General features: G+C 41.9%; 1 protein-coding gene across 3 annotated transcripts in view; it reads left to right on the top strand.

Moving 5' to 3' along the window:
• The first annotated feature begins 722 nt into the window (after positions 1-722).
• The window catches only part of slit2 (slit homolog 2 (Drosophila)), an 85,661-nt gene continuing 58,883 nt past the window's right edge, over positions 723-27,500 (top strand). For 2 of the 3 annotated variants that reach the window (XM_068321330.1, XM_068321328.1), the window contains exons 1-4: positions 723-1,796; positions 2,657-2,728; positions 4,308-4,379; positions 11,430-11,501. In XM_068321330.1, coding sequence (XP_068177431.1) covers positions 1,576-1,796; positions 2,657-2,728; positions 4,308-4,379; positions 11,430-11,501 — 437 coding nt within the window. In that variant the 5' untranslated portion in view covers positions 723-1,575. The remainder of the gene's footprint in view (positions 1,797-2,656; positions 2,729-4,307; positions 4,380-11,429; positions 11,502-27,500) is intronic. The other variant, XM_068321329.1, reaches the window with a different exon arrangement.

Below are 27,500 nucleotides of genomic sequence, written 5' to 3'. Positions count from 1 at the left end.
ACAGTATATAAAAAGATGAAAGAATTAATTAATAAAAAGTGCACTTGTCTGTGAACTGCAGTGAAGTTAAAATACTGTATAAAGAAGTAATTAAAAAAAACTGAAGTGTGTAATTATATGCCATCATCGGTATACCATCTATCATCAAACTGACGCAACTGACTTTCATTACATGAGACGATAAAATTAGTATTAGATATAAGGTGCTTTTTTTTTAAATTTCAAAAGATTTCCAGTTTTTACTAATTGCTCTCGTGATTCTCAATTTCTGAAACTGTCATCAAACGTTCCCTTCAGGTAATTGAACCTGAATTTGATAAAGATTAATGATTGAGCCCAGTGATCTTTATTTGATATGAAAAAAAATAGATGAATAGGGGTTGTCATGATGAAGCCCCCCCCCCCCCCCCCCCACACACACACACTGTCGCCTCCTAAGGCATTATAAGTGAGGTGTCAGGTGACCGGGACACTGCGGTGGGAATGAGGATCCTCTGCTGTGGTCAAACTGTTGCTGTTTAACTGCCTGGAGGGGGGGGGGGGGGGACACGGTGTGTGTTTATGTTTATTTGTGAAAAGAGAGAAAGGTTTGCGTGGACAGACGCAGCAGACGTGCCAGCTCTCCCTCCCTCCCCCTTTCTCTCTCTCTCTCTCCCTCCCTCCCTCTCTCCTTGTCACACACTCTCGGGAGCTGCGCTTTGACGCACCACTCACAGTTGGATTATAGCGTTGCGAGCTGCTTTTTCACACCCTACACCACTGACCTGCAGCTGATATATGATTGGAATCAATATCTCTCCACCACGGTGACGTCTTGATGAGCTTTTTTTGGGGGGGAAAAAACAAAACTGGGGGGCTGGTTTCTCTCTTTCTCTCCAGACGCGTGCTGTGAATTAATAACCGAGACATCCTCACCTGGAGAGTGAGCGTACAGCAAAGTGTGTGTTTGTGCGTGTGTGTGTGTTTGTGTGTGTGTGTGTGTGTGTGTGTGTGTGTGTGGTGTGTGAGAGAGAGTGTGTTATTCTGAATCAGATCAAGGATCGAAGTGTCTCACTGGTTTGGTTCCGCACGTGCACTTACACACACACACACACACACACACACACACACACACACACACACACACACACACACACACACACACACACACACACACACACACACACACACACACCGGGGGATTTGGGCACCGCATGCCGGGGACATGTGAAAGTTTGCGCCGCCGTAGCGCAGTCAGAGAGCCGGTCCCCACAGCCGGGTCCACCTCCGCTCCTCCAGTCCAAGGGGGACCACGGGACCACATCCTTCATTAAAAGCCTTCACTCATCGGAACCTCTTGGAGAAGACTCAGATGTAAATTCTTGAAGGTGAATTTCAGATACGCGCGTCTACAAAAAAAAAAAGGGAGGACGACGGGAAGAGGAGGACGGCATCCCCCCGTCGCGTCCAGAGTTTTTTGGTGAGCTTTCAGGGATTCCAGGGCTGTTGTTTCGTAACGCCCTTATCTCGGTGTTTTTGTGGGTTGTTTTTTTTTTTTTTTTTTTTTTTTTACATCAGCCCTCACTTGCCGCAGTGATGGTGGGAGCTCTGAGCCCCGTTGGCCCCGGCCGCTCCCCAGCGACTGCGCTCGGGCAGCTGGTGGCTGTTCCGGTACTGGTACTGGTACTGGTACTGTCCAGCGGCGCGGACGGACAACCCTGCCCGACCCAGTGCTCCTGTACCGGGACTACAGTGGACTGTCACGGCCAAGGGCTCCGCAGCGTGCCCAGGAACATACCCCGCAACGCGGAAAGACTGTAAGTACACCGAGTGGGTAAATAAATGATCCACAGCCCAGGTCAGTTTAAATGTGCGCGTAACATGTAACATTAAAGTGAATGTAGACATCTAAATCACATTGATTGATCTACTTTTTCCACTTTATCATCAATTGCCAAATAACAAGTGTGCGCACATTTGAATTTGTTTGTTTTGGGGTTTTTTTAAAAATTTATTCTACATCCAATAAGAAGAGTTTAACATTCTAATCACGCTTTTTAAATGTTTGATCTCCTAAAATGATAACATCACAGATGTTTAATCGTTACATAATGAGTTATTTTTGCTGTTATTGTTGTTGTTTTTGTTGTAATTAGGCTCCTGTTGCTGCCTTCGGGTTTTAAACTCCGTGCGTCCTGAGGGGCCACATCTTAATTACGCGGGGCTGCACGTCAGAAACTACACTTTAGGATCATTAAACTCGTCTGGTGGAGATTCTGGCGTGTCCTATTCACTAGAAACACTTTTTTTTAAAAAAAAAACTGGAGTTTAATGTGGAGGAACATTATTACTGATGGCGGAGCTGAAGTTTGGCCACTACTGCTGTGGTTGTCGGTGGTTTCGCACTACTTGCACATTAGAGATTCCGTAGACCACATCGGTTTTTTGAGACTGAATCCAACACGGATCTTTGAGAAGTATGCTCCTATAGTTACACAGACCCTTTCTTACACCACCTTAATGAGATTTATTGTTGTATTCACAAGAAGCGCAAGATTTTTAACGCTGCGATTTTCTGTTCATCCGCCAGAGAAATGACGTTTACCACTGTTATTGTTTAATCATCAAAGCATGACATATATATTGACAGGACCCCTTTACAAATGTCTCTGTTTAGGGATCTGAATGCCAACAACCTCACTAAAATCACCAAGGCGGATTTTGCCGGACTGAGACACCTGCGAGTGTTGTAAGTGTGTGATTTTCTGATTCCATTTTCTGCTTTCTTTTCTTTTTTTTCTTCCTTTTGCGAGAAAGAAAATAATATCTGAACGAGCAGCACCTTCCGACAACTTTCCCCCCCCCTCTAAATACTAGAAACGCACAGAGATTTAACTGTTTCCAGTCCAGGTGGAGCTTCAGTGCGCGTCGCGATCCCAGGAGCTGCTTTGCGCGCAATGCGTCTGGAGTCGTGGGAAGCGGCGGTTTGTCTCTGTCTAAACACACAAGCAGTGGCACCTTTTTAAAGCCGTCGTGATGATCTGCCAGTGAAGTGTCAGGAGGGGTTTATTTTACACCAGAGGGCAAAAAAAAACGGGGGAAAGCGATAGCAGTCATTATAGGTGTAACCTCGTAGTGAGGAATGTGGCTGGAAGGGAGGAAGGAAAGGAAATGATGGAGTCATGTAAGAACAGGTTTGTGGATGGATCCTCGTTATGAATGGGACAAGCGTGGTGTGTGTGTGTGTGTGTGTGTGTGTGTGTGTGTGTGTGTGTGTGTGTGTGCGCGCGCGATATTCATTTAACAGTGAATGACAAGGAATACACATTGTTGGAATTCCTCCAGAGATTATGTGTGTGTGTGTGTGTGTGTGTGTGTGTGTGTGTGTGTGTGTGTTTGCTCCAGTCTTAGTTCTGCGTCCTGTGTTTTCATTTCACTTTGTCAATCAAAGACTGATTTTTTTACCAAGTTATCCTGATAATGAACTGATTGTTTTTTGTTGTCATTTTTGGATCAATATATCCACAAAATATGACTCCAGCTCTTCACATGTGACTATGAGTTTCTTTGTTTTTTGTTTTTTTGCTCATCTAATGAAAAATCTCTGTATTTTTCTGGCCTGTCGCTGGGGGGAAAGCACTTTTAAGACATTTCCATTTGCATTCATAGCAATTTATCGACCGTTGACAGAAGAATTACAGATGAATCAGCGATTACAATAATTAGCTGCACCCTCGACACTCCTGTGTGAAGCGGTTACACCTGATGATGAAGTGTGTCTATGATAGGGTCGTGCGTTCCAGGCGAGGTCACACCAGTATAAGTGAATGAGTAGTCACATCTCTGTGGTTGGATGGTGACTAAATGGGGTGATGGATGAGGTTACTGCCCCACTGATGGGGCAGTTTTAAAGTCAGTTCTGGGTTTCTATCAAACCGCTGCTGATTGTCTTTTCGCTCTCCCTCCCTCTTGCCTTTACAATAATCTGTCACTTTCCATCTTCGCTAATCGGATTTTCTTTTTCCACACCCGCCGTTATCTATCTCCTCCATCTCTCCCTCCCTCTCCTCTTCAGCAAACGATCTTTTTGTGTCTCTCTTACCCCCCCGTCTCTCCCTCCTTCACCTTTTCCCTTCTCTTCTCTCTCTTATCTGTCACCCTATCCGGCCGTTTTCCTTCTTTTCCTTTTTTTTTTTTGGCCTCGCTGCATAAATCACTCTGTCAACTGTGACAGCGTCTGTCTCTCTATCACTCCTTGCCCTTCCATCTTTTCTTCTGTGTCCATTTTCTTATTGACTCCCTCTCCTTCTTGATGTTTCTCCTTCCAGGCAGCTAATGGAGAATAAAATCACCACCATCGAGAGAGGAGCCTTCCAGGACCTGAAGGAGCTGGAGAGACTGTGAGTAACATTTAGGCACCAAAGCAGCTGCCGTTTTTATGCTTCGAGACATTTTTTTCTATACATTTCAAGATTCTTAAAAGCATATACATTACACTCACTGTCACAAAAACACTGGGTATTTCTGAAGGGATGAACATTATGGCCTGTCAAAAGGCTAAACACTCATCCATACATCCGTACAGTCTATTAAATTCTTTACATGTCAATGGGTTAAAGAGATCTTGGTTTTTGAACCCCAACTTTTGGAACCTCTCTTTGCATCACGAACAAAACATGTCAAATTTTCTTACCCCTGCAAAAGAAGTTTCCTCTTTATCCTCGTCTTTTTTTTGTTTGGTTTTATTTTTGTCGTGTTAGTTTTAGATGCAGTGAAAATGACTGAATGTATTTCTTACCTTGTTGGACTGACAGGGGCTCGAACCAAGACTGTTACATTTTGGTGGAGATACGAATGAAAGGGAATATCCAGTTTCCCTATGACTGTGAGAAAGGAAAAAATCTGACCATGCTAAAACTGATTTGCACAGAGTGTGTAGAGTGGTGGAGCATGGGAAAGGGCAGAAACCCCTTAAGTTAGGATGAAAACGTAGACGTTGAGTTGAATCCAGGAATTTTACACAATCTTCCTTCGCATTTCTAAGATTTCCTTCCATATTTACTTGGGAAACAACTCATGAATAATGACAGTGGTGTAAAAAGTCAGATATATTTAACGTGTTGATATATATGAATACCTATAGCATGAAGTAAATCTGGATTACGGTCTAAATTAAATTTAACTTGTGTCCAAATTCAGCCACTGTGTAGTGAGAGGTAAATGTATGCGAGGTTACAGTATTATCCGCACTATAAGGCGCACTGGACTATAAGGCGCTCTGGACTATAAGGCGCACCTTCAATGAATGGCATATTCTAAAACATTTTCATATATAAGGCGCACTGGATTATAAGGCACATCTGTTTATAAGGCGCGCCTTCAACAAATGGGCAATCCTAATACTTTTTTCCATATATATAAAGTGTGCTGGATTATAAAATGCATCTGAGAACTCATCTTCAATGAATGATCTATTTTAAAAGTTTTTTCCCATATATTAAACATATTTGATCATAATAAATTGAGAAAATTAAAGGCTTCTAGGTGCACCTCATACTGCGGGAAATACAGTAATGGACTGGTGTCTGGTGACTGAGTTCCAGTTGAGTTTTCTTTACTGCTCGGCTCGATGCTCTGAGAAGTCAACCTGTCTTTAAACTTTAAAACTGGTTGTGTTGCGTTGAGATTCATCCCCCTCCTCCTCAATCTGGAAGTCTTCATAAGTGTTTAAACTGATTGTCATGACAGGCAGCTTCAAGTGTCTCAGTTCAAGAGGAAAATTTTGAAAATGAGTCAGAGGGCAGCGACGGAGGAACAGCCAAAGGCTGTTATGGTGCTGGTTTGGAATCACTGGTATTCAGCATGCAGCCCTGAGGCAGTTATGGCATAATTAAATCCTTGTAGTGTGTGGGAGAGCGGGACAGAAGGGGCATGTGGACCCCTGGCTACTGTGCCCATTGTCTTGACTGTCAACTTTGCTTGATGTGTGAGCTGTCTATATGTGTGTGTGTGTGTGTGTATGTGTGTGCTTGTGTGTTATACGACCCGAGCACCAGCAATAACGAAGTGGAATGCAGCAGACGGTGACAGAGTCTTAGCAGTCTCACACACACAAGGTTTTTAATTAAAGACATAAAAATCTTCTCTGATTACACACACACAGTTACAAAAAACACAGACTTAACTGTACACACACACATAGGTATCTACTGCACACACACTCTATGGTGTATGGTACAAAATCAAATGACGGTGGTTAATCTTTTTAATGGCTGTTTGGCATAAATTCTTCAGGAGTCGTCGGGTTAAAAGGATGAAATATCGTAGTTAACCGGCTGCTCCTGTCTTGGCCTTGTTGTGCCTGCTTTTGCTCCATGCTTTGCTGCAATGTGGAGTCTCTTTACTGACAGACATAGAAGCTCTGTGGACCAGTGGAGGAAACCAGTTAGTTTCTCCTCATGGAGCCATCACTGGTTTCTATCTTGGAAAGCGAATCTGGGAATTTGTGAGCATAGCCACGCATAAAAAGAGGAATATTTCACTGCATGTGGACTTAAATGTAAACATAATCCTATGCCTATATATGTCTCTACATTTGTATATTCTTTTTATTTGGTTAAGTTATTTATTATTATTTCTATTTGGTGTTGGTACTACTTTCTGTGTGCTTTTCCTGTGTTTTTGTGTACTCACTGTGTTGGGTGTAGTGCGATGGAAAAGTTCATTTCCCTGACAGAACCTCCTTAAGGTATCAATCAAGTCCTACTCTACTCTAATGAAAGTAGGGGGGGGGGGGTTCACTGCAAAGAAATATAGTCTCTTTGGCATGCATGTGAGCAAAATATGCTTCTATATTCAGTAAATACAAGTCATAATTGCAATTGCATGAAAACACCGGCGTTGCCATTGAGTTAGTTTTCCTTTAAACCAACATTTCTGACACTTATTGACTCAAAATGACTGTTTTTAAGGTCCTTGCACATTTTTTTTCTCAAATCTAATTCAGCATCTCTCGAAAAGATGGAGTCAGTCACCAAAAAAATGGCATTTCTCCGACGTCTGGATTCTTATGGGCCCATTTCGAGTGGCTGGAGCGGGGGGGGGGGGGCTGCTGGGAACCACTGCCCAGTGGAGAGGGCCTTAAGCTGGTCTGATCCACAGTGACTGCCCCCCATGGGGGTGGAAAACAGTTCCCCTTCTCCTCCCTTTTCTTTTCTTTTTTTTTTTTTTTTGCGACAAGCCCTGCAGGGATGTTCAGGGTTGGGTCAGGTATGGGGCATTTACTTTGGGGTTTTAGGGGAGGGGGTAGGTGATTGAATTAGGTGATGAGGAGATATGCATGCCACAACACATGTGCACATACTTAAACACATGCTTGGCTTTTGGATGCAAACACACACACACACACACACACACACACACACACACATGCTTCAGTTTACACAAGGCTGCTCTGTCGCTGCTGGTTGTATCTTGATTTTATCCCCGTTTGCACCTTCAGTCTTTCATTCATTCCGTCTGACATTCTTTAATCCCTCGTGTTTTTCTCTATCTGTTTCTCTCTCTCTCCACACCTCTTTGTATACAGGAATGTCACACATTCTTTTCTGTCTTTCTTGGGGATGAAGAATAGGTATTTAACAGCTTTCCAGCCCCCATCAAATTCCGTAAGATTGAAAGTGATAACAGCCACAGTGGAAAAGAAACAAAGCAGTAATTACTGACACTGAAGCGATGCTTACAGAGCAACAGCGAGACAAAAACCTCAGGTAATTAGTCTGTAATTGTAAAAGATCGTTTCAACAGTGTTGAAAAAGTTTTTAAACTGATTACAGGTGGTTGAGATGCGTCTATCAAAAGCGATTATAAAGAGGATAATTAAACCACAACTTCAGAGATTGTGTTATTTGAAAACAATCGGAACAATTGGGAAAGGCAGGTATGGATTTCACAGAAAAGGATGATTGGCTGCTAAATGATCAGATCACAAAAGTGGCAGTATCGTTTTCCCCTCATTATAGGGCAAAGTTGGTAATGTTTTTCATTTTTTATCAAGCAGTAGAGCTTGAAATTATTTGCAGAATACAGAAGCACAAAATTACTTTTCAAAAACAGCAGTTGTGCACAAAAAAAAGTGATTTTTGGCAGATTTAGCCTCTGAGACAGGCAACATTTGTTATATTTGACACCTTTTGAATATAAGAAAGAAAAGGTCCTCAAAACTGGTGAATGTGAACGTTTTTTTTTTTTTTAGTGACAAGAAAGGAAAATTTACAAGTCAGGGAAAATAGACGGGTGTTTTCTCCACTGCGTTTGTACAGCAGATCGTTTGTGTTAAAATCACTCATTAAAAATGTGTAAAGGTTTGGGGGGATGACTGGTTTATGTCAGGTGGAGTAAGTGTGAATCCAAGAGACCTGGATAAGAGACACACACACACACACACACACACACACACACACACAAATCTCCACAAGGTTTTGGTCTTAACGGCGGTGACGGTGTTTGACCGTGTTTCCGACAGGCTGTCGGTGATAAAAATGCACCACTGCAGCCGTGACATCAGCGCAGATATAACTGCTTTCTGAGGTAGTTTATTTTCTTCCTACCAAGGAGTGTGGAAGAATTAGAACTACACATCTGGAAGGACTGTGTGCAAGCATGCATATGTGTGTGTGTGTGTGTGTGTGTGTGTGTGTGTGTGTGTGTTTATTGCGCGGTTTGTCGTCCTCAAGCATCTGTTTATGACTGCAGGGATTATCACCAAGCTGAAGTGTGACATTAGCTTGTTGGAGTGACTGTCGCAGGTCAGACTAGTGCCTTCTCACACGAGATTCACTTCCACTATATTTCCCAATAGATTTTCCAGTTAGACATTCTGAGCGAATGAATGAATGAATGAATGAATGAATGAATGCATTTATGTAGGGATTTTCAATGTAGTGTTGTGGGTGGATTGGAATATTTTAGATTATTTTGGGGAAAGGAAACATTTGTCAGGTTTGACTCTCTGATATTGTGACGGACACATTTTTCTCTGTTCTGCAATTTCGGCTTGTTGAGCTGTGTAATTTTCAGAGGTGGTTGGAACATGAATGTTCCAGAGACATATGCCTCAAAAGATACTATAAACCATTGGAATTCATTTGAATCTGTCTTTTATGTTTTATGATTAAAAAACGGAAGCACGAGGCAATCCAGCATAAATGATGAGGCTCATTCATGAATGGGAAATGATCCCGTTTACAGTATTTTCCGCACTATAAGGTGCACCTAAAGCTTTTAATTTTCTCAAAAACCAATAATACACTTTATAATCCAGTGCGCCTTATTCAAATGTTTATAATAGATCATCCATTGGAGGTGCACCTTTTAATCCAGTGCACCTTATAGTGCAGAACATACTGTAAATGTCATGAGACTTGGTGACTTCATCCCTGAACAGAACCATGAAGAACATTTAAATGAGCGGCGCCTGACAGGAGCCAAACGTTCTGATTCTTCTGCTGTCTGGACTTCATTCTCTCAGTGTCCTAGTCTGACAGCATCGCATCTATTTTAAGAGGATGAGCTCATACCCCCCCTCTCTGTCCTCCTTCCTCCTCCTCCTCCTCCTCCTCCTCCCCTACCTCCAGCACCAGTCCGTGCACTCGTCCCTGGGGAGGGAGGTCCAGCCCCACTCTCCAGCATTCACGGCTTGGGTATAGGACCCGCAGGAGAAGCGGGGGCCTCACCACGTGGGGCTCTTAGCCGCCGGAGCCCGGCGTTAACGGAAGAGTGAATAATTTAGAAACATCATTTCGAGGGGATGTTAAATATTTAAGGAGCTTCTGATGTAACGGCGGAGTGTGAATGTTGGTGTGCAGATGCACGCTCGTGTGTTGGGGATGGACACAAGAGGGGGTGATGTGATTCGAAAGGAACGGGTCACCGAGAGACTTTAAGAGTTTCCAATGGAGTCGGTGACATTTTGGGAAGGTTTTGTTTGAGTGCAGTTTGTTATATTTCTGGGACTGAAAGATGTTTTTTGTGTAATTCGTACAAACTGCAGTGTTAATCAGTGATTTCACACTTTTTCTTGTTCATTTGGAGTCAATCTTTCTTCATTTTCTTCCTCTTGTTATTCTCTTTCAGCAGCGGCTAGCACATCTGTCACTTTGCCTGTTAATGTGTGTGTGTGTGTGTGTGTGTGTGTGTGTGTGTGTGTGTGTGTGTGTGTGTGTGTGGTGTGTGTGTGTGTGTGTGTCAGGGTTAAATGGTTTCAGCAACCTGTCTCTCATTGTGTCATTCAGCTGTCTCGCTCTGACCAGACACACACACACACACACACACACACACACACACACACACACACACACACACACACACACACACACACACACACACACACACACACACACACACACACACAAACCTCTTCACTTCCACTCCACCAGGGTTAAATGATCGCACCCACATTATTAAACTCACCGGAGTTATCTGTGTGTGTGTGTGTGTGTGTGTGTGTGTGTGTCTGTGTGTGTGTGTGTGTGTGTGTGTGTGTGTGTGTGTGTGTGTGTGTGTGTGTGTGTGTGTGTGTGTGTGTGTGAGAGAGAGAGAGAGAGAGAGAGAGAGAGCTTGTGATGACGGCTTGTTGTGAGTTCTTTCCCTGTAAGGGCCTTGTTTACTCAGTGGGGTCCTTTTCACACATTCGGTAGTCCGGCCAGACTGCCTGTTTGTTTTTCCCACATCATCTCCTCTCCTTCGCCTTTGTGGTTAAAAAAAAAAAAGAAAGTCCTCTCTCATCTCCCCCCGACCCCACCCCCTTGCCTTCACTGCCTCCTTCTTGAGTTCACTGTTTGTCTGGTAGCCATGCTGTACCCCTAAATCAGGGGTAACCTGGTGTTTTTTGGGGTTTTTTGCATGTCCATTCATGAATGTGGATATGTTTGTGTGTGTGTATGCACGAGTGTGTGTGTGTGTGTAGTTTCCATAACTTAGTCAACTTCTTTATTCCTTTACATCTACACATATGGATGTACTGAATAACATAAATTCACACGAGGATCAGAAAATGTATATTTCAGTTTAAGTGCATTCAATCCACCACAGTTACAGTGTTTTCTGCACTTTAAGGCGCAACTAAAAGCCTTTAATTCTCTCAAAAACCGTCAGTGCGCCTTATAGTCCAGTGCGTCTTATAGTCCAGTGCGTCTTATAGTCCAGTGCGTCTTATAGTCCAGTTCACGTTATATATGAAAACAGTTTTAGAATAGGCCGTTCATTGAATGTCGCCTTATAATCTGATACACTTTATAATCCGGTGCGCTTTATATATGCAAAAGTTTTGGGATATGTCATTCATTGAAGGTGCGCCTTATAGTCCAGTGCGCCTTATAGTGCAAAAAATACTGTATTTGAATTTTATTCCTTGTGAAGTTTATTCCTTCATGCTCTCTGTGTCCTTCCAGGCGCCTGAATCGGAATAACCTGGCCGTGTTTCCTGAGCTGCTTTTCTTAGGAACAACGAAGCTCTACAGACTGTAAGTCCTGTCGTTTGTTTCTCCGTCACCCAGTTTACTTGTATTAGCAGACAATTGTTAACTGAACTGTGCAGAACAAAGTATACGACATGGTTCCTCTTCTGTGTTGGTGTGTACCAGCTTTAATACCCACAGGTGCATTGACTGTGGCTCAGAATGACACGGTAAAACATGTAAGAGGCAGTTTGGGAACACAGCCCTGGAGTTTCATTCATCTGGGGGGGACAGAGAGAGGGAGAGGGGAATTTTTTTTTTTACATGCGCTTCTCAATAAAAGCCAGTTCAGTAGCTAATGGAGATTAGCACTCCAACAGCTGCTGCCCACTGGGAGAGATTTGAGAGAGAGAGAGGGCGATCAAAGCAGGCCAAAGGAAGTATAATCAGTGAAACGTAGAAAAAAAAGGCTCTCTAGTCTAGTCTGAGATCACGTTTGTGTTGCACATGGCGGAAAATTGTTTCAGTTGCAGAACGTGAGCGTTCAAACCCCCGTTGGCTGTCCTCAGACACCTTCCTCCCTTTCGCTCACGGTGTGTGTGTCTGCATCGCAAACCGAGGTGTGGATTTCCAGGATCGAAGGGGCTGGGCCTGCAACACCACTGAAACTGTGGGAACTAACTTCCCGTCACGGTCATTTCGTGGTCACGGGGGGGGGGGGGGTGGAATAATTATGGTTGCACATATTTATATGTGGAGCTGAATATATTTATCTGAAACAATATTGGACGGTTCAGAGGATTCTCAGAGTGTGTGTTTGTGTGTGTGTGTGTGTGTGTGTGTGTGTGTGTGTGTGTGTGTGTGTGTGTGTGTGTGTGTGTGTGTGTGTGTGTGTGTGTGTGTGTGTGTGTGTGAACGTTGTTTATGTTCTTGCGGCCGCTACAGTGGTTGACTGGGCTTGATCTGACGTGTCTCCGGGTGTGTTTTCTGACTTTGTGTGTGTGTTAATGTGTATTTGTCGCTGTGTGTGTGTGTGTGTGTGTGTGTGTGTGTGTGTGTGTGTGTATGTGTGTGTGTGTGTGTGTGTGTGTGTGTGTGTGTGTGTGTGTGTGTGTGTGTGTGTGTGTGTGTGTGTGTGTGTGTGTGTGTGTGAGTTTCCCCAAGGCCGGGGAGTTTGGTCAGCGTGTGGGTCAGGATAAAAATACGAGTAGGGGATACTGATCTCAGCTCAGCTGTTAGACAGCAAGTGTTCTTCCTCTCTCTTTCTTTCTGTGTGTGTGTGTGTGTGTGTGTGTGTGCATGTGTATGTGTGTGTGTGTTTACATTATCTCCAGGTGTGTTTGTTCAAGGGTTTCCCCTTTGCTGCTCATCTTCTTTTCAAGCGCTCCCTCTCAGTCGTGTAGTATGACAACAGTCATGATGCTACATTATAATTTCTCATTATTTCTCATATAATGTGATATAAAACCAAAAACAGAGAAAAAAAAGACACAAGAAGTTTCTAAATAAAATATTCCCCGCACTATAATGCGCACTGGACTATAAGGCGCACCTTCAATGATTGGCCTATTTAAAAAAACCTTTTTCCTACATAAGGCACACTGGATTATAGAACGCATGTGAGAACTCATGTTCAATGAATGGTCTGTCTTAAAACTTTTTTTCATACATAAGGCACATTGGATTATAAGAAATTGAGAAAATTAAATGTTTTTAGGTGAGCATACATGCTAAAAGCCCTTAATATTCTCATTTTCTTATAATCCAATGCGTCTTATATATGAAAAAAGTTTTAAAATAGACCATTCATTGAAGATGAGTTCTCAGATGGGTTTTATAATCCAGTGCGCTTTATAATCCAGTGCCCTTTATAATCCAGTGTGCTTTGTGTATGAAATTTTTTTGAAAAATAGGCCATTCATTGAAGGTGCACCTTAGAGTCCCGTGTGCCTTATAGTGCGTACTATAATGGTCTATTTTAAAACTTTTTTCACATATAGGGCACATTGGATTATTAGAAATTGAGAAAATTAAAGGCTTTTAGGTGCGCCCTATAGTACGGAAAATACTGTAATAAAAAGAAAACACATATGGAAGTCATTCACTGTGAAATGCAATCACCAAGGTCAAGTATTTATGGCTGTTTTGGTCAAAATTAAATGTACATCTGCTTTAACACCCTCTACTATCTAACACAAGTAAAAAAACACATTGAGAAGGTCTGACTTGGAATCTTGTTTGGTTTTAGAGGTCAGACTGTCAGAACTGAGCTGACTGGTTTCTTATATACCACAAAACAATTATCACCTAATCTGCTCTCTTGTAAAATGATGTTTTCACTATTTAGGGACATGGAGAATTCTGTCTTTGCTGCATGTGTGTGTGTGTGTGTGTGTGTGTGTGTGTGTGTGTGTGTGTGTGTGTGTGTGTGTGTGTGTGTGTGTGTGTGTGTGTGTGTGTGTGTGTGTGTGTGGTTTAACCGGACGTCTTAACCTTTGTTCAGCGCCGTGGATTACATCAAGGTCTACACTGAACTGGAGTGAGGTCATGCTTTGTGTTTTAAAAAAAGAAATATGTGAGAAAGCATGATTTCTGTCAAAATGTTTAACACTTGTATTTCTATAATGAAACCCTTTTTATAGTTAGAAGTAATTATCACAAATAGTTTGATGACATGAATTGTGCGTTATTTTAGTTCATTTGACATTATGACACTACAGAACTATAAAAGGTAAGAATTAAAATCACTCCTTGTTAACTCCATTGTTCACCTCCTCTGCCTGTCAGTGGTGTGTACACAGTATTCATAGATCTGACGTCTCCACACACAATGACTCATAACTACCTGAAATATCAATGGCAGTTAATTATTGTAATGGAAATGCTTTCAAACATAGCTGTAGTTGTACACGATCAGGCAACATCACAATTATTTCATACTTAGTAAAACATAAATCAGAAAGAAAGCAAGTATTTGTTACTGAAATATGTTTAGCGTTTATCCAACTATGGATGCATTTCATACCCGTTCATGAAATATGATCACCTGTTAGTAATCACTTATTTTGCAACTTCGAAGGCACAACTGTTTCTGAGTGTAGTATAAGCTTACATTTTGAAAGAATAATTAACTGACGAGTTATAATGGAATTAGTACTGTTCTAATAGCTGCATATCATTCTTGCGTTAATTACATCTCGTGGCATTTCATCTCATCTTTTCGGTCTATAATTTGTTTTATGCTTCACATGCGTATCTTTTATTTGCCAAAAAAGGTGAATGAATGTGTTCTATGTGGACTTTCCCCTCTCCTGCCAGCTCTTTCCCCTCTTCTCTCTTCACTGGAACAGAAATCAGATGAAAGAGGGAGAGATGAAAAGAGGATTGATGAAGGGATGGCTTGATGGCAGGATAAGAGAATGGGTCACTGCTTCCACAGCTGTTTATGCTTGAATATAAGGATAGATTGATAGGACAGTGTGGGTGTGCCGTGTTATTTTCTGCATGGCCTCTTCATGGCAGGCGTACCTTAGCAACGGTTTTCCAGGTTGCTTTATTGTGGGGTTTTTAAAAAATATATTTTGAGGTGAATTTTTTCTGAGGATTTAAAACAAAAAGTCAGAAATGAAGAAAGACGCCTTATTTTTTTCCATTATAATCTCATTAAAGAGAGTCGATGTGGACTCGCGGTATCAGTGTGAGCTCTAAACCTGGATTAAATTGCTATGAGTTTTGAATTAATTAGTTCATGAGGCTACATTTTTAGCGTGTGTGTTTATGTGTAATAGTCTCTAATCCTTTGCTAAACGGTGCCCTGATGAGGCTTTACCAGGGAGAATTGTTGCTTAGCAGCCCTGAAGGTTGTGGCTTTGTCTTCTGTGAGAGCTTAACCCTCACACACACACACACACACACTCACACACACATAGACTAACACATTCGTACCACCTCGGCTGAGATGGCAGGCTCACCACAATGCCCCCCCACCAGAGCGAGAGGGATGTGGGTTTTCCCCATTGTGTGGACAGTTAGCTGACACAGAGGGAGCCGAATGGAAAAAGGAAGGAGGGTCAAAGGTAGAGAAAATGAAATTTTCTCAGAGTAAAAAAAAAAAGAAGCTTTTTAATTAAGATAGAGACGGCTGGGGCGTTTTAGTTGCCACAGAGATGTCAACGAATGGGGTCCCACGGAGGTCAAAGGTGAAGAATGTTTCTAGTCAGGAGATCTAAGCAGGAGGTGATTTAAGTGAGGAGGGGTAAATCTCCTCCCTTTAATTACCAGAAATCATGACAAATTAAACTTGTAACAGCTGTGTTCTTTTTAAGGGGGGATTATTGAAATATCAAGGTTGCTTTATTTAGAATTACAGTATTTTCCGCTCTATAAAGCGCACGGGATTATAAGGCGCACCTTCAATGAATGGCCTATTTTTTTTAAAAAAATCATACATAAAACACACTGGATTATAAAGTGCACTGGATTATAAAACACATTTGACAACTCATCTTCAATAAATGTTCTATTTTAAAACTTTTTTCATTTATAAGGCACATTGGATTATAAGAAATTGAGAAAATTAAGGTGCGCCTTATACTGCGGAAATTACTCTACTTGTTTTCAGCATTGTCAGCATATAAACAGAGCCCTGCTACCATAGAGAACTATGAAATGTAATGATATAAAAAAAAAAGAATGAACAAAATGCTCAGTGACACACTCAATAGTTACGTAAACATTATGTTTTCTATCATAATTCAGCGTTTTCTTTTGGATTTTTTTTAATATCTGTAAACGTATGTTGTTGATTGCAGAATTATATTTTTTCGAGAAAACATTTGGTGCTAGGATCAGGATGGTGCTCAGTACCAAAAAATTTCATGGAATGGAAAAACAAAATTGAACTCCACATCAGGATTTCCTATCTGCGCCAGGTATTTTTAAGGCATCATTTTGTAACTGTGACCAATTATTTAGTCCTGAATGTACCTCAAGCACAGAACTGTCACAACACTGTAAAGAACTGTCAATTTTCATCATGTCTTATGTCAAGTTTCAACCTATTCCTGTTTTGCACAAACTTATTGAGGCAGTCAGACAACCGGAGGCAAAATCAGTCAATCTCCTAATAAAGCGTGTCTCAATACTGAGGTTACAACGGCCTCCATGCACCACGCATGTCGCAGCTGTGCCAGAACGCATACTTTAGGTGCTTGTAAATAATATTTTCCACTTGAAATACAAGACTGTACCCTTATATTCATGAATAGGGGAGCAGGCTTATGCTTACTGTAGCGTATGTTGAAGAGGATTATTTGGGTTTGGGTTGCATCCTTTAAAAAAGATCACTATCTTCTGGTGGCAAGTGTAGTCGCAATGTTGTTGAAGACTTTTGGCCACAGACTCCTCGTTCATATAGGATATATATCTCTCTGCCATTATGTCAATCCAAGAATATTAAGTTAAGCCTTTGAGGCCTGAGACTCTGTACATTGGCCTCTCTCTCTCTCTCTCTCTCTCTCCTCTCTCTCTCTCTCTCTCTCTCTCTCTCTCTCTCTCTCTCTCTCTCTCTCTCTCTCTCTCTCTCTCTCTCTCTCTCTCTCTCTTTCTCTCTCTTTCTCTCTCTCTCTCTCTATTTATTTCTCTATCTAGACTGGCTCTGGTACAAAAATGCCGCCCTACCATTCAATAATATTTCCTGACTCCTCCACCCACAAGGAAAAAAAAAAGCTCTTTTCAGATCTCTTCAGCATACAATGAAAAACATTTCTCGAACAAGAAATGTTTTCATTAGAACTCTTAGATCACACAAGTTGCATCCAGCCAAAGAGGAAACTGCCAATCGTGCTCTTACATTTCTCTCTTGTGATTGTTTGCTTGTCTCTCCACACATTTTCATGTCATCTTTGGACATATTGTAAATCACCTTTTCTGGGGTGAACAAAGGGTTACAACAATCCTGAGGTATTGAGCATTAGTGACTCATTCTCTTGCCATCGTATGAATCACATGACTGCCTATCTTGAGTTGCTCAAGGCCTCTCATTCTTAAGAAGTGATTTGGCCATTCAGATCCAAAACAATGCCGTAATTCATTCTCAAGTGATTTTGGAATGAGCTTTCCAAAGCCGAGCTGGCATTATTCAGAGGACGCCAATACAAGAGATTATGTTATACTGACAGAATTTAAAGATACGAAACGCCCCTGCTTGACTTTTACCACAACTAGAGCTAACTTGTTTCTAGGATAAGCCTGGAAATTGTGTGTGCATGTGTGTGTGTGTTGAAGTTTCTTTAATCGCCTCACAGTTTTCTGTTCATCGTGAATGTTAACCTTTTGTAAAGGTTAACATTTCTTTCTTTAAAATGATTTGCAGAGGTGTTAATAATAAGCTTTTTATGATTATTGTGGCGGCTGTGTTTTTAAACTGCTTTTGAATTTTTAGAGTTTGGAATATTTTTTGCTCCTAGTATTAATCAGAGGAAGAAATCCCTTCCAATAATAAAACGTCTGCAGAAAAGTCAGCTGCTCCCCATGCGACAGGATTTAGATGCAACTCAGCTGTGCTTCACGAAAAACAATGTCAACATGAACTAAAACTTCAAAGCGGGAACTCTTTATTCAAGGGACAAACATGAATATACTTGGACATAAATCTTTTCTGTTTTCCTTTCATTTTGTGTTCCATTCATCTTGTTCGTGTCAGTAATAGCTCACTATATTGTACACAAAAGTAAGTGTAATGCAGTTGTATAAAGACTGTGTGTGTGTGTGTGTGTGTATATATATATATATATATATACACACATTTGAACAGCAAATAAAACACATTCGCAGTCATTAGGTTTTTTCTTCATGCAACTCAATTTATCACTTGTCACACTCTGTGTGTGAGTGTCAGAGTTCAGAGGTCACAGATGGGAGGTCGGGGCGAGCGTCAGGCGATGAGATATCCAGGATAATGGACACGCCAGGAGGAAGGAGAGCGCTCTGCCCATCAGATTGCAACGAGCGAGAGTTACGCCTGGAAAAAAGAGAGCGAGGGAGGAGGCGTGGACACAGACAGGATGAAATGAAGGGTGTTTAAAGGAAAGATTAAAGGAAAGATGTGTTTGCTGTCTTTAAATGATGTGGGAAAAGAAAGAGCGGGGTGGAATTTGCTGAGGTGAGAACAGAACAGGGTTTTCTTCTCAAAAGTAAAAAAAAAAAAGAAAATCTGTTGTAGAAAGTGAAGGACAGAGAAGGGAAAGGGCTGGAGGAAAGAGTCATGTGGAAAGGGGAGAAGACAGAGGTATGTCAGTACATACTGTAGATGGCAGGTAGCCTGAAGCCTGGAGCCAGCATGTCTGTCAGAATGAAGCGCCCAGCTGTGTGTGTGTGTGTGTGTGTGTGTGTGTGTGTGTGTGTGTGTGTGTGTGTGTGTGTGTGTGTGTGTGTGTGTGTGTGTGTGTGTGTGTGTTTGTGCTCACCGTAACCTGAGTGTGGATTATCAAGGAGGGGTGGGTTACTTACCTGTGCAACACCAGGAAGAACTTGGAAGCAGGTAGTTACAGAGTGTGTGCATACCTGTGTGTGCATGTGAGGTCCCTCCAAATCATCAAAGCATTTCCTCAGCTGGCTTGTGTGTGATTAAGGGTCACCGTGTGCGGTAATACTTCCCAACAAAAGCAGCCGAATCATCCTCCCTGCTTCCCTCACATCTTACTAAGTCGACTTCCTCTCCCACTCTCGCTCACTTCAACCCTCAGCGCTTAATTTATAATAATATAAGATTAATGCAGGAATTATGCCCCTGAGAACCAGCAGGATGTAGATTTCTTCCTATTATTTCCTTTCACTCTTTGCTACCCTCCTGCTCCCTCTGCGGTGGTTCGTCTCTCTGGGGTATCTGAAAGGCATCCTGGCCCTGTATTGATGGATGAGTCGACCGAGCCAATGAATTATGGGAGAGCTTATGAGGTAATCAGGACAATTTATCATGCAACTCTACTTCTACTCACCCCAATCACAGCTACTCAGCATAATGACCACTGCTTGCTGTGCGCATCTATGTACAAGAGTGTTGTTGATGTGTTTGGAGTGGTGAAGTGGCCTGACGTAGAGTAGAGAGTAGAGTAGAGTAGAACTTTATTGATCCCTTAAGGAGAGTCCATCAGGGAAATTAACTTCTCCGTCGCAGTACAAACACCACAGTGAGTACAAAAAAACACACAGAAAAAGCACAGAAAGTAGTACCAGCACCAAATAGAAAGAATAATAAATAATCCACCAAGAATATACAAATAGAAAGGCATAAATAGGCATAGGAATGTGAAGCATTTATCAGTTAAAAAGACAATTTGGGTCAGGCAATTAAAAAAAAAAAATCAAGTAAAAATTCAGGAACAAGCAGTATAAGAAATATCCTTTGCTTTGGATGTAAAAGTTGAAGTTTTCAAAATTAAAAGCTCCACATATCAGGGTATTGGTGGGTTATTTATTACTCTTTCTATTTGGTGTTGGTACTACTTTCTGTGTGCTTTGTCTGTGCTGTGTGTAGCGTGACGGAGAAATTAATTTCCCTGACGGAACCTCCTTAAGGGATCAATAAAGTTCCACTCTACTCTCTATTAATTCTCATCAGCAGAGAAAACTTTACCCAGCACCTCCTCTTTCAGAGACCAGAACAAAACCTACAAACTGTGAGTCTCACCAGTCAAATGGAAAACATGAAAGGTTTTAGTTGATGTCAGTCAGTCAGCAGACCTAACATGGCTGTCTCTCTCTGCCCTGGGTGCCTCCTTCCCCCCCTCCCTTTTAATCCTCCATCTTGGCTCGATGTCAAGCTGCCTTGTCCAGTTGCACAATATCCCTCCTCCAGGGCAGGCAACTGCATCCCCTCTCCGGCTCCATTAGTGCCACTCCACTGGCATAGCCGGCATTCTCCAGTGGGACCGTCATTTCTGGCCACTCCATTGGCACCCCTGTCACTCTTCAACCACCACAAAGGAAAAAACCTCCCCCCCCTCCGTCTTTGGTTCTCCTCCTGCTTGGTCTTTTTTTTGTGTCCCATTTTCTTCTCTTTCTCCGATCTTCTATTATCTTTCTTTTCTCCTTCCGGCACCTTTTCTCTGAAGTCTTCTTTCTCTTTTCTTCCCTTCTCATCCTCTGGTCTTCTTACCTACACTCTGGTCTTTCTGGCCTCTCATCAATCTATTTCCAAACACATTGATTTGAAGAGGCTTATGTAAGACCCTCATCCAGGTTAATGATGCAGCGGGGCAAACTGGAAGCTGACTAGTGGTTCTGCCCACAGACGCAGTTCACAACCAGAGATTCCCCGATTATTTACCCCCAAAAAGTTGAGTGTGTTTGTGACCCAACCTCATTAAAATGCACTATATTTACATACTATGAAGACTTGGGGCCAGAAACAGTTCAACTTTAATTGTTATTTGAAGTGGATTTATAAAAAATTTTTTTTAAACTAACTTATAGAAGATTTTAATTTAAAAAAGTTACAACTATGTTATAAATACATATATTTTCTGGACTATAAGGCGCACATTCAACAAATGGCCTATTCTAAAATGATTTCATATATAAGGCGCACTGGATTATGAGGTGCATTGTTAGTTTTTGAGAAAATTAAAAGCTTTTAGGTGCGTCTTATAGTGCAGAAAATACTGCATTGTTGTCTGAGACCGAACAGAGAGAGAGTGAGACATTCTAACGGCAGGCAGGTGATAAATCAGCAGTTTGGTAATCACAGGTTGGTACCTGACCTGCATCAGTGTGTGTGTGTGTGTGTGTGTGTGTGTGTGTGTGTGTGTGTGTGTGTGTGTGTGTGTGTGTGTGTGTGTGTGTGTGTGTGTGTGTGTGTGTGTGTGTGTGTGTGTCTCAGCATGTATGTTCTGTATGTGCATCTTCGCTAGGGTCTAATGACGGGTTCCATCTCTCGTGTGTCATTATCCAATTACAGTTTTCTCTCATCTCTATAGTAACACCATGCTTACTGTAATTGGACGACTGGTTTGTAGAATTTTGACCCCTCAGCAAGTGTTAGAGAGGAGAACACACTCTTTGACACACGAACACACACACACACTAGGACACATTCATGCTGGAGAACATGCCAGGAACCCTGGGTAATCCAGGATCAAGCTGATGCTATCTGAACGAGCGATGAGCTAAACTATGCAAAGACAAGTTAGGACTCTGATCACATCGTATCACACCTTCCACCTCACACTTCATTAGTGTGTTGGTCTGTTTCAGTCTGGCACCGGGGGCTCGTCTGCCCTTCACCCCCGCCGCACTGGAAAGCGTGCTGGCTCCGAATGGGCCTCTGAGGGCCAAGTCGAAGAAGGGCCCTCGCTGGCCCTCTTAAATATTTCACATGCCCAGACGACTTCTCCATCAGTGTGTGTGCGTGTGTGTGTGTGTGTGTGTGTGTGTGTGTGTGTGTGTGTGTGTGTGTGTATTTGTGTTCATTTTGCCTTATTGCAAAACTTTATGTTGCTCAAAGCGATGTTAAGACAAAGACACTGGCACAAACACAGACTCGGGATTGAGGAAGTGAACAAGACGAGACATAGAGGATGAAAAGTTTTTTCCTCTTCCCAGTGTGTGTGTGATTTTTCTTTTTTTAAATAGGCCATTCATTGACGGTGCGCCTTATAATCCAGTGCGCCTTATAGTACGGAAAAATACTGTATAAGGGGGATATTAACCATCCTTTCAATGGATGAACTCAGTATTTTCATTATTTAGGCTGCTCTGAGTGCTTTTCCTGCTCTACAACATTTGTCCCACATTTGTCCATTTTCTGCACCTCCTCGTAGTGACAGAAGACCTCCAGCAGTGCTAGATCTCTCCCCTGAAGCATTTCTATCAAATTGCAGAATGTGTTCTGTGCGGCATTTCTGCTGTGAGCAGGAAAGTTGAACTAGACTTCAGTTTATCATTTTTGTAAATGAGGCTGTTACAGGTTGTTACAAACATGAGGCTGCAGTGAAAGTTGGACAACAGCCTGAACACCTGGACGGTCTACCTCTGAACACACACACACACACACACACACACACGCACGCACGCACACACACACACACACACGCACACACACACACCGTTCACGTAACTATAATATAAACTGAAAGACAGGGAGCAAGGGAATGAGTAACCCAAGGCTATGATGTCAGTCTGCTTTACAGCTCTCATAATTACTAGCAATGCTGTGTGTGTGTGTATGTGTGTGTGTGTGTGTGCGTGCGTGCGTGAGTGTGTGTGTGTTCAACAGTACACATAAGATTCCTGTCAGAGTTGCCTTAGTGACCCTCTAGGTAACAGTTGGTGTTTCCCAGACATCTCAGCGGTTTGGGTGTCGTCTGCTCTCGTCTGTGTTATCCACTACCGGACGATGTGAACTGTGGACTGATGGAAAGAAAAGAATGTGGAATTGCCTTTGTTAATTAAAGAGAAACTTCTTTCCATATTTGCATATTGTTCCCATCTACTGTCCCTTAATATTCCAGCGGGTCTCAGGGAAGTTGGAGACAAACCTAAGCGTTCATCTGCCCATAAGTCCTTGAATGAGAAAAACTCTTCTGGGATTTTGTTGAAAGTTATGGCATAAATTTTCTACACAAATACTGAAGGAATAAATACCTTGATTTTCTAAGTTCATGCAGTGGTTGGTTGGATTTTTCTAAAAAACAACTAAAATAAGTTTTCTGACATAAAATACATGAGCGTATTACCAAATTTTTAAAAAAAGATAAAGATCAATGTAAAAATATGACAAAAGGCATTTTCATATTTTCAATATATACGTTAATTACCAAAATTAGGATTTCAATTTACTTCTCAATTTACTTCTCAGACCAGATTTATTAACATTTGATTTCAGAGCTGTACTTGATGAAACGCTACAGGTCATCTTTTTATCGACATATTTTTTTGGTGTTAGTGTCATAAGGCCATCCGGCTTTTTATTTATTAAAGTTTAATTATGGCTGTTGGCATCATGCTGCATTTAAATTAGATCAGTATTATACAAAGTGGCCCCAAATGAACCATCAACAAATACAACTTTTACGTGTGTGTGTGTGTGTGTGTGTGTGTGTGTGTGTGTGTGTGTGTGTGTGTGTGTGTGTGTGTGTGTGTGTGTGTGTGTGTGTGTGTGTGTGTGTGTACATCATGACCCCCAGGCTGGAATAGAGATAGTGGGAGGAAAATAAAGGAAGGAGGGATTGAAGGAGGAGAGGAAGGGGTTATCAACCACAACACATGTTCAGACACAGCGCTCAAGTCAAAAGTGTGTGTGTGTGTGTTTGTGTGTGTGTGTGTGTGTGTGTGTGTGTGTGTGTGTGTGTGTGTGTGTGTGTGTGTGCTCCTTGCGCATGCTGGTCTTCTGGTCCCTTGGAGACTTGATGGGGTTCATAAGTTCAGGATGACAAGCCTCGTTTCCACTGAGTCTCTGTGCGTGTGTGCGTGTGTGTGTGTGTGTGTGTATGTGTGTGTTACTGTACCGGTGTGTCATTGGTAAGACAGGGAGAGTGAAACACTTTGAATCTGCATTTCTAAAAGTACGGCAGCACTTCCATCTCCTGCCTCGTTCCCCTCAATCGGCTCTCTGAGGAGAGAGCAGCCATTGGCTTTTACAGCATTTTGACTCGGCTGGTTTTCTTCCTCTGCCATCACTTCTGAGATTTATCATTTGAATTTAAATTCACTCTTTTTTTTTGTGCAGCAAACACTTTTTTCAACATTGCAGAGATAGAATGTAACGAAATAGATTTTAAAGTATAAATGTTTTATCTTCCACACATATGAGCCACTACTTCCAAGCTTTTCAGCTGCTTGAGACTAATGTCCACAAATAAAACACATATGGTTATGGATATATATATATATATATATATATATATATATAGTATAATTCATTGCATGAAAACTTGATGAGTCTATAATTTAATAGTGACCTTAAAGAAAAGAAAAACAGTAAGTAAGGGTTAAACATAAATGCAAAGATTTAAAGTGTGCATGAAAAACAACACCTAAACAACAATGACCTTAGAGTATATGTAATTATTTATTATTTTTTTCCTCATTATTTTGTCATAATTGATATTTCTGCACTTCCACTTTGATACATGTGTGCATCGCTAATTTCTACCTGTTTAAATCCTTCACTAATAAAGCACTCTTTCATTCTTCTCATCTCTCCATTAAGAAAAACGGTGCAAAAACGGTGCATAAAAACAGACAAAACCAGGTGACATGTGACGGGCTGATGGTGATGACTGTTGTTTAGTCAAGCAGAATGGATGGGTGTAATTGAAGAGTAATGGGGGATGGGGGTGGCTCTGCAAATGGCAGAAGTTTCCATGGTAGCAATTAAGGACTGGGAGGCTTCAGGTCAAGGTTAATTAGCATGCAAAGATAAAAGAGAGTCAGATGGGGGGGGTGTGAACATCTGATCACCATTTGTCCTCCGTGAACACTTGTGTTCTTGTGTCTATAACCGAACCACCAATGAGAAAAAGTCCAGACCGCGATATTCAAAATATTCACCGAGAAGAACAGAGGAGCAGTATAGCTAGTCCTCAACATACGAACACAGTTGGTTCAGAGAGGTTGTTCATAAGTTGAGTTGTTTGTTGATTATTAAATTTCAACCTGTAAAGAACTCATCTTCAATGAATGGTCTATTTCAAAGCTTTATTCATATATAAGGCACAATGGATTATAAGAAACTGAGAAAATTAAAGGCTTTTAGTTGCGCCTTATAGTGCGGAAAATACTGTAATTAAGAGAAGCATAATCAGCGCATGTATGAAAAAAACAAACATCTGCCTTCTGATGCCCCCCCACCCAACCACGCCCTGGATTACATCTCCAGTTCCCGGGTTATCCTCATGAACTCAACCCAACTCGCGCGTCACCTGTTGGACCTGATTGGTCCATCAATACCCGAGTCCCCAACTTAAGAACAACTTTCTTTCCCTGGGTTGTAAGTCAAAATAACAACAAGCATGAGTATAACATTGTTGCCTACCAAAGTAAGACTTTTAGTGTAAATCAGAGATGAACAATACAAATAAATACGAATTCACAAGTATTTTGTCCACCCTGTCATCACCTTTTCTCTTCAGGCTCCTCTCCTCTGGATGCTGACTGACTCTGCTCTCTTTTTCTGAACTTAAACAGTTCATTACGAACAAATTGAGGCTCTCAGCTCTGTTACTCACAGCTCAATGGGATGTGTGTGTGTGTGTGTGTGTGTGTGTGTGTGTGTGTGTGTGTGTGTGTGTGTGTGTGTGTGTGTGTGTGTGTGTGTGTGTGAGTGTGTGGTGATTGATATGCATTAATGATGTAAGGCGAACAACCATTAAAAGCTGGGAAACTGTAAGCACTGCTCTAAGCTGTGACTATTACCCTGAAAGTTTCCGGTGTTGGCAAAACACAAGGGACTGCAGTGGCAGATGTTAGGGAAGCGTGTGTGTGTGTGTGTGTGTGTGTGTGTGTGTGTGTGTGTGTGTGTGTGTGTGTGTGTGTGTGTAGCAGGTGGTTCATTTATTTCACCCCGCTGGCCGAGTCACAGGGGATGTAGAAGCAATCTAAAGCGCTGCTGTTCCCATGCTGTAACTACATTTGTGTGTGTGTGTTTGTTTGAATGCTTAAAAAGCTTTGCGACAGCTTGTCTTTTAACACAAGCAAAGAGCGCTTCAAAGACTTAAGACGCTTCCTGTTCTGGTAAAAAAAAAAACCTGGAGTGAAACATAGATGTAATTAAAAAAAAATATCTTCATAGAAGTCGGCGACATCTCAAAGCTGTGCGGATCTCGGCGATCGTCTCTGGGCAGGTACTAAAACACTTTTCTCAAGTCTTTCTTTACCTTTTTCCCAAAGCAAAAATCATTCTACACCCTCACCTTTTGACCGAGGCTCATTAAAGCTAATTGCTAATCTGGTCATGTGGAAACCCAGCAGCAACCAGCAAACAAGCTGCTGCCTTGACACAAAGTGTAAGTAGCTGGGTGGGGGGTGGGGGGCTCAGGTTTCTATCTCAGATCAACGTAAATAAGGGGTCAGACGACTCGGGAAACGGACAAAAGACGACCATTAGTGAAGTAGCTGTCAGCGAAAAGCAGTGAAAGGAGAGATTGTTTGTTATTTCATTCTCCCTTCCTGAGGTCAGTGACACGAAGGCTTTTACTGGCTGCTGGAAACGCTCTCCTGCAACACCCCATCTAATTGGTTAACGACAACTGATGTCATAACATGCCCCCCCCCAAACCCATCCTTCATTCCTCTCTTCGTGTTGCTCGTTTCACGTCTCCGACGGCTCGATTTCCTTTGACCTTTGAACTCGGGCCGTTCCTCTTCGTTTGTACGACCCTGTTTTAAAGGGTTATTGATCGAATGCAGAGAAAATGATGGCGGATTAAATGTTTTCCTGTGGTCCCAGGTTCTCTGTAGTGTTTTTATGATAAAAGATTTCCTGTCAACTTGAAATAAACAAGCTAAGACAAAACGCTTAGTGTTCAAAGGCGTAAGAGTATGCATGAGTTGTTGTCACATCTTCTTCTTCTTCTCCTTTCGGCGAATCAGCTGCTTCCATCTAACCCCGTCTTCTGCATCCTCTTCTCTCACACCAACTACCTTCATGTCCTCTTTCACTACATCCATAAACCTCCTGTTTGGTCTTCCTCTAGGATCTTCTTGCCTGGCAGTTTTAATTTCTACATTTCTGGAGAAAATCCCTTTCACAGTTTCCCACAATCTCCGGTTACGCCGACAATTCTTGTGTGGGTTTTTGTGTGTGTTTTTTTTACACCAGATGCACAAAATCAAACATATTTCATCTGTGAAATGTGAAAAACTGAAAAGCAAAAAAAAAGAGAATGATGTTTTGGTTTTTTTTAAATTTGAAACCAGAGAACATTTTGAATTCTACTCAAGTCTTTCATGCAACGGGTTGCTTCATTTGTCAGTAGTAGACACGTCAGCATGTATGCTGTGAAAGTTTCAACTTTCCCATTACAGTATTTTCTGCACTATAAGGCGCACTGGATTATAAGGTGC

Source organism: Antennarius striatus, chromosome 8 (genome assembly GCF_040054535.1).
Source record: "Antennarius striatus isolate MH-2024 chromosome 8, ASM4005453v1, whole genome shotgun sequence".
In the NCBI taxonomy this organism is placed as follows: domain Eukaryota; kingdom Metazoa; phylum Chordata; class Actinopteri; order Lophiiformes; family Antennariidae; genus Antennarius; species Antennarius striatus.
This window is presented reverse-complemented; position numbering and strand designations above follow the sequence as displayed.